The 14,491-nt window shown below is 33.4% G+C and overlaps 1 protein-coding gene and 1 long non-coding RNA gene across 6 annotated transcripts; one reads left to right on the plus strand and one right to left on the minus strand.

Annotated features, from left to right (window-relative positions):
- Nucleotides 1-1,577: 1,577 nt before the first annotated feature.
- LOC107935765 (putative disease resistance protein RGA3) lies at nt 1,578-6,784 on the minus strand. 5 transcript variants are annotated; one of them, XM_041080287.1, is made up of 7 exons: nt 3,044-6,784; nt 2,895-2,971; nt 2,732-2,799; nt 2,530-2,638; nt 2,397-2,446; nt 2,091-2,187; nt 1,578-2,007 (listed from the first exon to the last, which is right to left on the minus strand). In XM_041080287.1, exon 1 carries the CDS (start codon nt 6,473-6,475, stop codon nt 3,569-3,571), a length of 2,907 nt encoding a protein of 968 aa, XP_040936221.1. In that variant the 5' UTR covers nt 6,476-6,784; the 3' UTR covers nt 1,578-2,007; nt 2,091-2,187; nt 2,397-2,446; nt 2,530-2,638; nt 2,732-2,799; nt 2,895-2,971; nt 3,044-3,568. The 5 variants fall into 5 exon arrangements, with proteins under 5 accessions (XP_040936221.1, XP_016723866.2, XP_040936220.1 ...); XM_016868377.2 differs by having other exon boundaries at nt 2,091-2,277; XM_041080286.1 differs by having other exon boundaries at nt 2,091-2,308.
- Nucleotides 6,785-11,105: 4,321 nt separating this feature from the next.
- On the plus strand, nt 11,106-14,011 carry LOC121209512 (uncharacterized). The gene is made up of 6 exons (XR_005904634.1): nt 11,106-11,437; nt 11,632-11,684; nt 11,773-11,823; nt 11,929-11,978; nt 12,067-12,132; nt 12,223-14,011. It is a non-coding gene; the product is annotated as an uncharacterized lncRNA (long non-coding RNA).
- The last annotated feature ends 480 nt before the right edge of the window (nt 14,012-14,491 follow it).

Genomic DNA, 14,491 nt, shown 5'->3' on the forward strand with positions numbered 1-14,491 from the left:
CATCAATAGAAAATTTATTATTTAAAAAAAAAGAATAATGACCTTTTAACTTTCTAACTTTACAAAATTTTTTATTATCTCTTTTAACCTTTAAATTTATATTTTTTGTCAAGTCACCCTAAAATGGTTGGAAAAGTTAACGTTTATTAACTTTACTGACGTGACATACATATGGTATATACATGTGGATTACTATATGTATGTCACGTTAGCAATTAATAAATTTTTAAAAATTAAAAGGTATTGTAAATATGTTTTTATATAATTTTATAATTTAAATACTTTTTAAAATATTTTTATATATTATTGAAATTTTAAATTAAAAAATAATTAACTGCTTACGTGGCAATCTAATGTATGATTTATTTCACCTAGATATTATATTTTCCTTTTTCTTTAAAAACAAAGTAAAAAATTAATAATTTCATAATAATGAGTAAATAAATGTAGCATTCTACCACTTGGTCCAGTAGTTAGTGCATGATTTATATATTCAAAAAATAGGCTCAAAAATCCTTTTTTTCTTAAAGTTAAAAGAAAATACAAAATTAAGGTTCACAAACATCAATTTTTTTAATTGATATGGTGCAACAACTTACATGGGCTTAATTGCAGATTTTTTAAAACATTTCACACATTATGGGTTAAGGCATCTGATAAGTCCCGTGTCATAGATTGTATCAAATTAGTCTCTTTGTTATTAAATGAATCAATTTAGTTCCTATATTATTAAAAAGAATTAAATAGGATCAAATTGTAAAAGAGTTAACAATTTTTAATACAATTTTCATACAATAAATATTAATTCTGTTATAAATTGGCCTTATTTGATCCTTTTTAACAGTATAGAGACTAAATTAACCATTTAATTATTGAGGGACTAATTTGATACAGTCCCTATAATATAGGAACTCCCAAATACTTTCACGTATTTCTATCTTATATATTGATGTCGGAAGGACATTGGTGCCGATTGGCATAAGGTTTTTGGTCCCATGAATACCATATTTTGTAAATTGAAGTTACTTTGTTACTTCATTTATCATTTTCTTTTGCTAATTTGTGCAGTAACCGATCCCTTTAATAGAGATGTTACAAAAACTCGCAAACTATGTCTACCTTCATGTACGAGTTTCGCCAAATATCAGCCTCCCGATTATTCATTCTAGAAGTATACGAAAATATTTCAATGATCAAGCTGCGTCAGCAACTAACGAATCCTTCTAACTTAAACAGAATTGGATCCACCTATAAATTTCTCCTAAATAATCTTAACTGCCTCAGGATTATCAATATGGGTTACCTTGAAAATTTTTAGTGAAACGAATTTGGAAAATTCATGAATCTAAACAAATTTAGTAAATTTTCTGATGTAATAAACTGATGTATTAGAACCGCATAATTAATGCTTATTCTTGTCAGCATTAGTTAAATGGAAGATGCAAAATAAGACCTGCATTCTTCACGAGCTGATCCATCTCTGCCACTGTTCTATTGAAATCCTCCTGTACATACGTGTTGGAACATTAAAAAATGTGGTGTTGTTTTTTTTGCCGGTATCATGTAACAAAATAACATAAAAAGTATAATCAAGATGTTTATATACTTCAGAACTCTTCTTACATCTGCGAGGCCTTGCCCAGATATAAATATAGTATAAACTTCATAGTACAAAGGAGTGATTTAACTTTACCCCTCAAACACTTGATACAACCTCACCTTTGTATAGTTAAGTAATTTCTCTTCCAATTCATTTCAACTATGCAAGTGAAAATAAACACTCGGATGGTATATAACAATGTCACTCAATAATAGTTCCTATTATGAAGATATGTGCTTCTTTAAATTCACACATCATCCATAAAATAAATCATCTATATATAACCTCTAGGATTGGTGAAACTCTTCATAAGCTCCGTATAAAGTGGCATAATAAATTTCCAAATGCAATATCTCCGACAATTATCATGCTTCAACAACGAGACCGTTCCAAAAGCAACAATGAACCTGGAAATTATAAATGTGAACATGGAATATGTTAAAATTGATGTCATTTAGACTGAGCAGTGTCCAAATATAGAAACACTTACTGTTGCTAAACAGAACTTTATTTATGTGCATGAATGGCCATTTTCTATGCTTTTTCAGTTCAAGTTCAACAAAGGGCCAAACATAGGGCATCGTAATCTGTAATAGTAACAAATTCCCATTAACATACAGCATCAACCTCATCCTCACCACCAAATATTCTGAAGCAAGATCCTTCCATGATTTAACCTTCAAAATTCAAATACTTAAAAGGGGTGCCCTGCATCAAAGAATATTGTGAAATATCCCCATCTTCCCCCGCCATTTTCATCAACCCTTAACCCCTACCCCCTATTCAATTTACTTACTTGACAACCACATTGCGTGTTTAAACTCTCTCCAACACGACTCCAAGAATCTGTCAACAGCATAGGAACCATATATTACCATTTTTCTTGACATATAAATTGCAACTCTTGAAATACTGATGACATATATTACCATTTTTCTTGAGTTGGAATATTTTGGCAGATGAAAAAATCGTAGTTGAAAGTATAGCCTCTGCTTCTTGTAATATATGCTATGCTCTCCCGAAGAAGAGAGCAAAAATCTAGCAAAAATTAGGATTAGATCAACAGTGGGACTCTTCAACCAAGAAAAGAAAGAACACATGTGCATAGAGAGGAGGATTTCATGGGAGTACAATGCCATGGACAGGTCAGCTGATGAAGAATGCATGTCCTGCTTTTTGGCTCTTCCATTGAACACATGCTGAAAAAGAAGAAGCTTAGTTAGGGGGTTATATTAGATCATTTGAAATTGTGAGATTTTTATGATTTAAAAATGTAAACCAATTACGTAATTACCACATCTTTTTGTGCATCTAATTTCTTAAAGTTGTCAAATGCCTTTCACAAATATCCAGCACTAGACCAATGGGTTACTGCGCAAAATTAGAAAAAATATTGTGAAAAATGAGTAGTATTTCAATAAGGAAATTAATGAAAAGACTTACCTGAAGGAATGTGAGCAATCTTATACCAATCGGCACCAATGTCCTTCTGACACCTTTCTTCCAACTGAGGAACCTCATGTATATTTAACTGTTGCAAATTGGTTAGGCAGCGCATCTCATCCGGAAGCGACATTAGATTGGGCCAATCAACAAGAGAAAGAATTTGCAGATTTGTTAGATGTTGAATCCACTCCGGAAGATGTCCACACTTTGGAATATTTTCCAGTGATAGGGAGCGTAGTCTTGTATGATCTTGGAATATCTGGAAGCCAGCTGCTGATAGCTCCAGCTCCTTGCAGTTCGTTACTACAAGCACTTCAAGGAAAGTGAGATGTTGGAACACAGGAAAGAGTGACCTCAATCCGCTGCAATTCCAAATTTCTAATCTTTTCAATTGAACAAGATGTTGAAGCCCAAGGGGGAGAGACACCAGCTGTGGAATATTAATAATCTCCAAATGAGAGAGATTCTTAAGGGCTTCCCATTGCATTCCCTCTAAATCAACCTCCTTGCAATCTCCTATTGTCAATTTTTGAGGCCGGTGAAATGTTTCAAGTACTCATCTAGCATGTGAGTGCCCAATCCCTCAATTTTGTGTACATGGAAAGATTTCAATTTGGAGAGAGGAAGAGAAGATGTTGAAGTTGATGGGGTCGTACTAGTGATGTTCATCTTCATGGTCTGCTTTAACGGCCTTGAACTGCTCTTCACCAACCTTAGATCATCATCGAGTGAAGGATACAATGGCATTGAAGTCAAAGGGCAATTTACAATTTCTAAAGAGGAAAGACAAGGAAATACCATCATTGATGTTCCTATAACTGTTGTGTCATCCTCGTTATCATCATCAATGGACCTTTTCCTCCACCAACTCTTCATATTTGGGCAATTCTCGAGGCAAAGAGACTTAAGCGATGGGAAGAATGACTCCGGTTCTCCCTGACTTCCTTTTGGGCTATTATCGTCCATGTACTCCAGCTCAGTTAAATCAACAATTGACAGCTTTTGAAGACAAAGCAATTGAGCAAAGGACGGGATTTGTTTGAAATTACTAGGACCCCATATTCTAATCACGGTAAGATTTGTGAGCAAAGAAAGCCAACTTGGAAACTTGGCATCACCCCCCCATCCTCCAATAAAGAGCTCCTTGAGATTGGGATGGGGCCGGAGGTCTTCAAGTGACTTGTCGTCGTCATCATCATCATTACCATCATCATTATCATCATCATCATAATTCCATACTAAAACCAACAATCTCAAATGTTGCTTCTCTTTCAAATTAGCCGCTTTAAACTTCTCTTTTGCATTTTTTACGAATTCCAAATTTGTTATTTTTAGCTCTCCCCTTAAGTTGTTAAGCCCACTCAATTCACTTAGATCTGCACCGTCATGTGAGCCATCTTTATCCACTACAAACATGCTTAACGTCTCAAGGGAAGTCAGCTTCCCTATTCCACGTGGCATATGAGTTAAACTAACACAATCACTACACGACAGATGGGTAAGATTCACCAATTTTTCAATCTTCTTCGGCAATTCTTCAAGCTGCCAACATAAGTTAAGTTTCAAAGCTTGCAAATTTTGTATCTTGCAAATGCTCTTTGGGAGGCTCTTAATATTCAAATTCCCAGAAAGATCAAGGTACCTCAAATGTTTCAACTTACAAATGGAGCGTGGAATCATCTTAAAATCTAAACCATTCAATTCCAATACACGCAAGCATCTATAATTTGAAATCATAAAATTCCAAATTTCTTCGTTCATATTGTGATTTCTCTTATTTGGAAATTGTAACATAGTTCGCAACTTCTTTCCTTTAAACAAAGGAATTAATGAAGGATCAATTGATATGTGGCGACATTTTTCACCAACCTGGATTGCAATTTCATTTGAATCTACAATACTACTCTCCGTCCCTGATACTGATTCAGCTAGATCATGCATTAAATCATGCATTTTACATGTTAGACCTTCCCACGAATATCTTTCTCCTACTTCTTGAAAGAAACTTCTTTCAACTAAATCTGTAAAATACCCCAACCCGATCTCCTCAAGAGATTGACTTGAATTCAATTGCTTTACGAAGCCTTGTGCAATCCAAAACTGAACAAGAGTTCGTACACGAATTTCATGATCTTTTGGATACAGTCGGCAGTAAGCAAAGCAATGCTTCAAATGGGATGGGAGATGATCGTAGCTCAACTTAAGTGTATCTAGAATTTTACCTTCGTTTTGACATATTCTAGTAAATTCATTATCTTTGAAAGAACGCCACTCCTTTTCAGTTTCTTTGAAAGATAATGTACTTGCTATCGTCCTTATGACCAAAGGAACCCCACCACACCCTCCCAAAATCTGTTTCCCTATTTCTACAAATGCTGCATTTGTTGAGTCTGCATATCTTTGCTCAAATGCTATTTCTTTGAACAAAGACCAAGCATCGTCATCGGACAAGCCTTTCAGAACATAAGGTTGACATTTACTAGTAATCTTTGCTACTCTCAAAGAGCGAGTAGTTACTATTATCCTACTTCCTTTAGCCCCACCTACTAATAACTCTTTTAAACTAACCCATTCTTCCCACTCCTCATTCCAAATGTCATCCAAAACAAGCAAATATTTTTTCCCACCAATTTTTCCTCGAAGTTGGGTTTGCAATTGATCCATTTCGAGTTTTTGATTTGGTGCTTCACCAGTTGCAGATTTGATCATATTTTCTACAATTATTTTGACATCAAAAACATCTGAAACGCACACAAACATCATCAACTCAAAATGATTTTTGACCATTTCATCATTATAGACAAATTGCGCCAAAGCAGTCTTTCCTAACCCTCCTAACCCCACAATTGGAATGATGGAAACATTCTCTTCACTTTCAAACTCTAACATGAGTTTTAAAAGAGCTGCTTTATCATCGTCCCTCCCTATTATGTTATCTTTAAAAGAGTGCGTTTGATGCCTCCTTTTAGTCATGAAAGAGGTTTCCATGGGGCGGTCACGCTCTACCAACTTGAACATCTCGGCCTCACTTCCAATCGAAGTTAGCCTCGCCTTAATGGCCTTAATTTGACGACCCATTTTGAGACCGTAAGCAAACTGGTTTGAGCTTGAGAAGAAAAGGCGTACCTCTTTCGTCAACTTGTTCCCACCCAATAGATCTTTCCGCAAAGCTTCGGTAGAGAAATCATCGAGCAGGTCGTCGGCATCATAAAGTACATCTTTCAGCTTTTCAAGCCAATCTTTGACGAGATGGCTGGTCACAGATCGCTGTTCTGCGTCAAGAAGCACAGATTTGATTGTGGAGACGGTGCTTTTGAGGTCGTCAAGGTCATCTTTGACATTCCAACACAGTCCAATTTGAGAGAGAGTAAAGGAGCTCAATTTAGTAATAAGCTCTACAGCGAGGTCGAATGCAATTGCTTCGGCCATTGCCGGTTCAAACTGAAATCAAGCAAAAGTGTTTGGTTATTGCAAGAGGTGGACTAAAATGAAAACGATTGGAACAAGAGGAGACACAGGTGTGGATCCAAACTGGCGGAGACTAAGAATTTTTATAGATATTCCCATCCACACCCAGCAAGTAGTATAATTAAATGAAAATAATGTTGATTAGTGGGATGGAGACAAAGTTGCGATGATGACACTTTGGTGCTCTGCACAATTACATCAACTTGGGCAAAATTTGTCAGTCTCGGTCCCTACAAATAATTGAAATTATAATGAAAAAGCTATGAAAGAAAAGAGAAGAAAGAGAGAAATCCCATGGAATCCAAGGTGTTTAGATTGAGGCACATGCATTCGAGTGTTTGTAACTTTTCCCACTTGCTTAGTGTAATCCAGCTGAGTTTGAATACTCGGTTGAGGTTAAATTGAATATTTTATTTCTATTTGAGTTGGACTTAAGTTCGTAATTTAATTTAATATGATAAAATATATATTATATATTATTAAATTTAAATTTAGTTAGATCAATAATTCAAACTCAACTCAATAATTATCGATTTGAATTTTAATTTATTTTTAGTCTAATTCAGTTAACTTATTAACATTACAATCTCATTTAGGCCTCTCCCACCCATGAAATTTAGCTTCAATTTTTCTTTTTTGGTAACTTGGTAAGAATTATTATCATATCTATAATTATATATAATGACAATTGTTACTATCCATTACTATTATACTATACTCTTATTAATAATGTTTTTTATATTGATGAGTGTTAAATATGATTCCTATTTTCAGTAAAATTTGAAAAATAATTTTTCAGTTAAACTCTATTTACTTATTTCAATCAAACATTGATTAGTTTAGATTATTTTATTATTATTTGACTATGAATTTAGCCTATAAATAGGCTCTTTTACAACTTTACAAAATATACCCATTAGAGATTAGAACTCATAACACATTTAGAGAATTTTGTGTTTACGTTTTGTGGGTTCTTTGTTTTCGGATTTTCGAGGTTTAGTTTTTATCTCCATCTTTTTGTACTCTTCGTCCTTTTGCCATTATAGTAAAATTATCTTTGACAGTGGTTTTTATCCTCTTTGGAGGGATTTTTCAACGTTAAATTTGTGTGTTTAATTTCTCAATTTATTCCGCTATTTTCTTGTTCGTTGCTTAATCGGGTCGAAATCCTAACAATGAGTTTAATTATATTTGTTATTAATTTTTTATACAATATTAAGAATAAAAATAAGGTAATATGGTTTGAATTCGTGTCAAATAAGTGTCTAATAAAAGCTTTAACCATCTCTCCATACTATTAGTGTGGAACTTAGATGACGAAAATCTTGAACACATGAACAACAATTTGAACAGAGAAAAGAAGCAATAGGACAAGGCTCAATTATCTTTAAGGTTCTATTCACCTCCTACTCTATGTGCAAATGAGTTTCAAGTAAATGAACCTTGAAGATACATGAACCCTAGTGGCTATGAGCATTTTACATTAACGAAAATAGTCCACTAAGAACTAAAAAGAGTGTAAGAAGAAAATCAATTTCTATAAAAAAAAATTTGAGCAGTATTATTTTATAGAACAATCTAAGAATGGTAAAATATGGAAGAATAGTAGAAAGAATCTTTGAGAATTTTTTTTGGGTATATTTTCCAAATGAAATTCTACTCCTATTTATAGGAATTCGAGAGACATAACTTTCAATAGATGCTTTTTTCTGAATAATCATATTTTCAAAAGATATATAATTATTCGATTAATATCTTAAATAAACATAACTATTTAAGTTTGCTTGAATAGTTATAATTCTTGATCAATAATCCAAAGATATAACTTTTGATTAATTATACTCATTCATTTATACTTATTGGGACACCATACATATTTGAAAATTTTCCAAATATATATAAGTCAAGACATTATTGCTATTAATAATAATTGCATTTAGTTTTTCCTTAAAATATACATATATTTATTAGGAAAGGGTCGAAGTTTTTGATTTTTTTATTATTAAGGATAAATATCAAATTTATACATAAACTTTGGTTTAATGTACAATTTGATACATGAATTTTGATTTGGTGCAATTATACACATGAAACTTGAATTCTGGTTCATATATATACATAAACTTTGATTTTAATTCAATCGTATACATTTAAAAAAATTAATACATATATATTAAATTAGATTAATATAATTATTTGTGTATGCAATATATATAAAATAAATTGAGAGAGGTTGATTTGGCATATCCCAGGGAGAAGTTGCCTATAAAAGAAAAAGTTAATTTCTTTTGGACTTAATATCAAGGGTGACTACAAATGTGGCACAGAGAGCTATTGAGGAGTTACATAATCACTTATTTTTTGGCTTTAATTTTGCAAAGAACATGTGGTCATAGGGATGTGTTGTCATTAGGCTATTGTGGAGTTGAATGGAAAATCTTTACTTATATCATCATCAATACTGCTTACATCTATTTGATTAGGACTGCATTTTAATTACTTTAATATACATAAAATTATTTATTGTTGGGAATTTTGATTACTTCTCTCGATATTTTAATTACATCTATTTGATTACTGCAACAGAGAACGAAAGCTCAACTTAATAATGAGCTCTGCGGCGATGTCAAAAGCAATTGCTTCGGCCATTGTTGGTTCAAACTGAAATCAAGGCAGAAAGTGTTTGATTACTGCAAGAGGAGAAAATGAAAATGATTGGAAGAAGATGAAACACGGATGTGGATCCATAAATGCAAAGACTATAAGTATAGTTATAGATGTTACCATCCACCCAGCAAGTAGTATATAATTAAATGAAAATAATGTTGATTGGTGGGAAATGGTCCCATCGTATAGTTAGATATGTGTCTTGATGATGCAATGTATAAAGAAAGAAAGAAAGAGTTGTGCAGAATTTTCAAATTCGGATGGCTATGGAATTATAAGTGACAATGAATAAAGAAATAACAAGTTGTGCACAACTTTCAATTTTGGATGGCGCTGGAATTATAAAAATATATTCCTTTATGGTAAGTGGAATTATAAATAATTTTCGAGTACTTTTGATATTAGGGAGGGAAAAGAAAAGAGATTGACAAATATGACTTCCAACCAGAACTGTGTCGAAATCTGTTTTATTATTGCATGAAAATAATATGATTGGTGGGAAATGGTGCCACCATGTTTAATGTTCGACATAAATTGCTCAATGAGACAAAGTCGGGATGATGACATTTGCGGTGCTGTGCACAATTACATCCACTCTGGCAAAATTTGTCAGTCTCGATCCGTACAAATAATTAAAATTTAAAAGCCATATCTAACAGAAAATGTTCCCTTTCAAAAGTTTGGACCTTGCTACTAGATAATGTTTTTTGGTCTGTGGGCGATGGAAACAGTGTTCGTTCTTGGAAGGATAACTGGATCTCGAAATTTAGTCCTCTGGTGCCCACGTTAATCTTAATATGGATTGTCACCGGATAATATTATTAAGCACATCGTGAGTATTTTTCATCCACCTCCTTCTGCTGGTCAAGATAAAATTGATTGGGCTAGGTCTCGATTCAGGTCGTTCTCTATTAAGAATGCCTATACGATGCTTAGGGAGGGTTCGTGGAATCAGAAAGAGGAATGTTGAAAATTGGCCTGGAAATATTCGGGTCCACAAAGGATTCGAATGTTTATTTGGTTTGTTCTTAAGCAACGTTTACTCACACGAGTGGAGCGGGTGAGGCGTTGAATTGCAAAGGATGAGCATTGCTTGGTATGCGGACATATCACGGAGGATGTCCTTCATGTCATTAGAGATTGTTCAGCAGCTAAAGGAGTTTGGTCACATATCATTCCAAAAGACATGCAAGACTAGTTCTCTTCTAGAGATACGCAGGAGTGGCTCCTTTATAAGTTGGATAATCAACATAATTTTACTTTTAGGGATATAGACTGGTTGTGTTTCTTTAGGTTAATTGCTTCGTGCATTTGGAAAAATAATTTTTTATTTTTATTTTTTTAAGGTTTCTCGTTGAGTGTTGATGAAATAATTAGATGAAGTTGCAATTGGAGTATGCACTGCGCATCTACTCATAAGATGGATACTAGGACGAGGGCATCTACACAAGCACCATCCTATTAGTGAACAAATTAGGCTATGCAAACTTTTCTTTTGGTGTAAATGCCCCTTAAAGTCCCTGCACTTTTTGCAATTGAACAAATTAGTCCTTCTCTAAAGAAAATAGATTAATGGAGATAACGTACTCTTCAAAAGTGAATAAATAAAGGCAATTAAGATCAGTGTTAACAATTTCTACTAATATATGATACATGTCTAACTATGATTAGTTAAATTTGAAAACATTTTAAATAAATTAATATATTTACTTTAAAAAATTTTATACAAATTTTCAAAATTCAATTATTGTAATATAAAATTTTCATATCTAAAAACCCTAAAATAAATTAAACTATTTCAATTGAATCAAACAAACAAATTGGGCCAGAAAGCAATTAATATGATTGGTTCGACTACTTATTTGATTTTGAAAACCCTTGACCAATATTAGATTTTTTTTTAATCATATTTTTTCAAGCTTTTAAGAGTTCAAGTTTACTTAAAGGGTTCTTTTGTTCTTTTGTCTATTCTTTTCCCCTGTAAATGTTGTAACAGGTCCAGAAGAGGAGGATATATGATATAACAAATGTCTTGGAAGGCATTGGTCATATCAAAAAGAAGTTCAAAAACAGAATAGAGTGGAAGTAATTATTGATGATGTTAATCATTTTTCAAGAATTTGATGTCTTAATTTGGTTTGTCATTCGGGTTAACCTTTGAAAAATGTGAGACTTATTTGAGGATTAATCAAATTTACTTGGGGTGTTGGTGCTTCAAAGCCAGGAGAAACAGATGGCGATGTCTCTGTAATACAGGTACGTGAAAGTAATGTCAATTTTCTTTTTTTTGACATCCAGCCAACAAATTTTCTTGTTATGGTTCATTAGAATGTTTTCTGTTCCTTTATGTTTGGTAATGACTTTCAAGAGAGTTTTCAATCACTGCTGATTGACTTATTTGTGCTGTCTATTTCTCTTACATATGAGCTTAATTTCATTCTTTAATGCAGGGGGAAATTGAGAACCTTTCCATGAGAGAGAGGAGATTCGATGGTTAAATAAGGTTGTGCATGGCTTATTCTCTTGTTAAAGTGGCAACTGTTACTATCTTGAACCTGTTTAGGAAAGCTGATGCTTCTAAAATATTGCAGAGAAATGCCAGAAAGGTTGAGGGATTTGAGTGAGAATGAGAACAATCAGAAGTAAGATTTTCTTGTCTGCCTTGCACTGTGATCCAATTAATTGAAGTTTAACTGCTAATTATTTGCAAAAAAATTATACATTTACGCATCTTCACACTGTTTCAGGTTGCTTTTTGTGACTCAAGAGGGACATCGAGGGTATACTTTGTTTTCAGGTTCGTTTATTTCATGCCACTAAACTAACACTTCTGTAATGATATTCTGCATTTGATACTAATCTTCAAGACACCCTGGTTTTGGCAGAATGAAACCCTGATAGCAATTAAAGCTCCACATGGAACAACTCTCGAAGTACCTGATCCTGATGAAGTAAGATGGCATAGAGAACTTTAATCAGTTAGTACCATTTTCCACTTTCATGATTTAAACGCATTGTGGCATTGCTCCTATATATTACAGGATGTTGATTTTCGACAAAGGAGATACAGGATAATCCTTAGAAGCACAATGGGTCCCATTGATGTTTACCTAGTCAGGCGTTACTCCCTTCTTTACATATATTAAACCATTTATCCGTACATGTTCGTTTGGAAATAAGTCTAATTGATGATGACAGGATAGGTTTAGTTGTGGAAATAAAAAGTGTCCGCATCGTAATTCTGGTCTATCAAATCTGGTTATATATGCATATTAACAACATCCTTTTCTTGATCTGAGTTGCTTAATTAGTCATTAGTTTTTTACATATCAAAATCGAAAAAGCAGCCTTACTAAATGTAGATGTGTAGAATTGGTGCATCGAGATGATAATCTTTCTACGAAATCGATCCATTGTATATTGGAGGTTGTGACCATGGCATCTTTAAATAATCATATGACTATAGGTCTATTGCTTCCTTCAAGTTTTTTCACTTTGTGGTTGAATTTGATCTCTTGACATATTTATAGTTGAGATTTTCGTGTTTTGTTTTGCTAATGCTAGCGGAATTCAGTTTAATTATTGGTTAGCCGAGCTTGAGCTATTGAGTAAGCCAAATGTGAATACCTTAATGTCTGACTTAGAGTGGTTTGTAAGTCTAGCTAGTTTAAGGGTTTTTTTTTTCTTTGAACTAGTATTGAAAATACCAATTGAAAGCCGGACTTGAACATAAGTAGTTTTTTAATTTTAATTAAGGTTGTTTGAATCGGATCAGGATACCAGTTTAAAGAAGGGCAAAGAATCGATTGACCTGGAAATTGGTACAGATGATTGTACTTGGCGAAAAACTAGTTGAATTTAGGGTTGAATCAGATTTTTATTTTTTTATTTATTTTTATGAATTTTTTAATATTTTCTTTAATTGGACCGGTTGGACCAATGAATCTGTGCCTGATCAGCTCGACTATCAGTCTGGTTTCAAAAACCTTGGGTTTAGTTTGAGAATCATGTTCATCTTTTGCTAGGTAAAGAAGTCCGAGTTTATTTTTATCTCGAATCAAGTTAACTTCTGAAAGTACACTTGATCAAGTTCGAATTGGGTTTTGAGGTGTAAACACTAATGTGAATGTGAATTTGTTACTATTAAGATGATGATGATGCCGAGCCCGTTCTTAAACTTGCACTCAAAAAGCATATTCAACAGATTTGTGTTTGGCCACCATTTGTGTACAAAATATGGAGTTATGTTTTAGTATTCTTCTACATTTGGACACTGCTCAGTCTATACGAGATCAATTTTATCATATTGATATTTATAATTTCAAGGTTCATTGTTACTATATAGAGGAAATTGATGGGCTAGAATCCTCCTAGGAGACCTTGATTTCCTTAGCTCACCAAGAAACACCCCTGCCATTGCCCATGTTCTTCCTTCCTTTCGACGATTGCAGTATCTCGTCACATCAAGATTCCGACAAGGTGGGGGGTTACAAGAACAAATTACAAGGTGTGTTATTCAACTTGTAGTTTGATGTGTGCGAACAGAAGCATCAACACTCAAGTCATATGTATATACAGCCAGGAAATCGACATCTTTTGGAGGAGTCTAAATATGAATACACTATGAGCTTCATAGTACAAAGAAGAGATTGAAACTTAACTCCTCAAACACTTGATGCAACCTCACCTTTGTACAATGAAGTAAACTCTTTCCTAACTCATTTTAGGTATGCAAGTGAAATTCAACACACGACACTCAGATCAGATGGTGTATAACAATTACAATAATAATTCCTAAAAGCAATTTCCTTTTTTCCTGTTTGGACCTTCAAAAACAAATTTGGCTGAAATTCCAAACAGATGAATATTGTGAATTTGAACGCCTCCAAGAGCCTGTCAATAGCAATCAGTTGGCATATATATAATCTTTATCAGATCAATTGGAAATTTGAATGAAATTTAGGACATATATTTTGATGGAATATTTGGGCAGATCAATTGTAGAGTAAATAACCAAAATTAAGAGAAAACATAAACATAGGATAGGTAAGTGCTTAAATGTAGAAAGCAGAGCATATAGTACAACCATTTTGAAAGGTAGCTTGCAAGCTTCATAGGCCTCTCTACATCAATCTCTATTTTAAACATTTTTTGGAATTCAATTACTAGTTCCATTAAATTGAAGTCCATGAAATGAAAGAAGCACTAACCTCTTTTTATGCATATAAAGTATTAAAGTTGACAAATGCCTTTCCCCAAACTACTCTTCAATGACTTACTGCACAAATTAGCAAAATATTATGAAAGAAG

Source organism: Gossypium hirsutum, chromosome A11 (assembly GCF_007990345.1).
Source record: "Gossypium hirsutum isolate 1008001.06 chromosome A11, Gossypium_hirsutum_v2.1, whole genome shotgun sequence".
NCBI classification, from domain to species: Eukaryota; Viridiplantae; Streptophyta; class Magnoliopsida; order Malvales; family Malvaceae; genus Gossypium; species Gossypium hirsutum.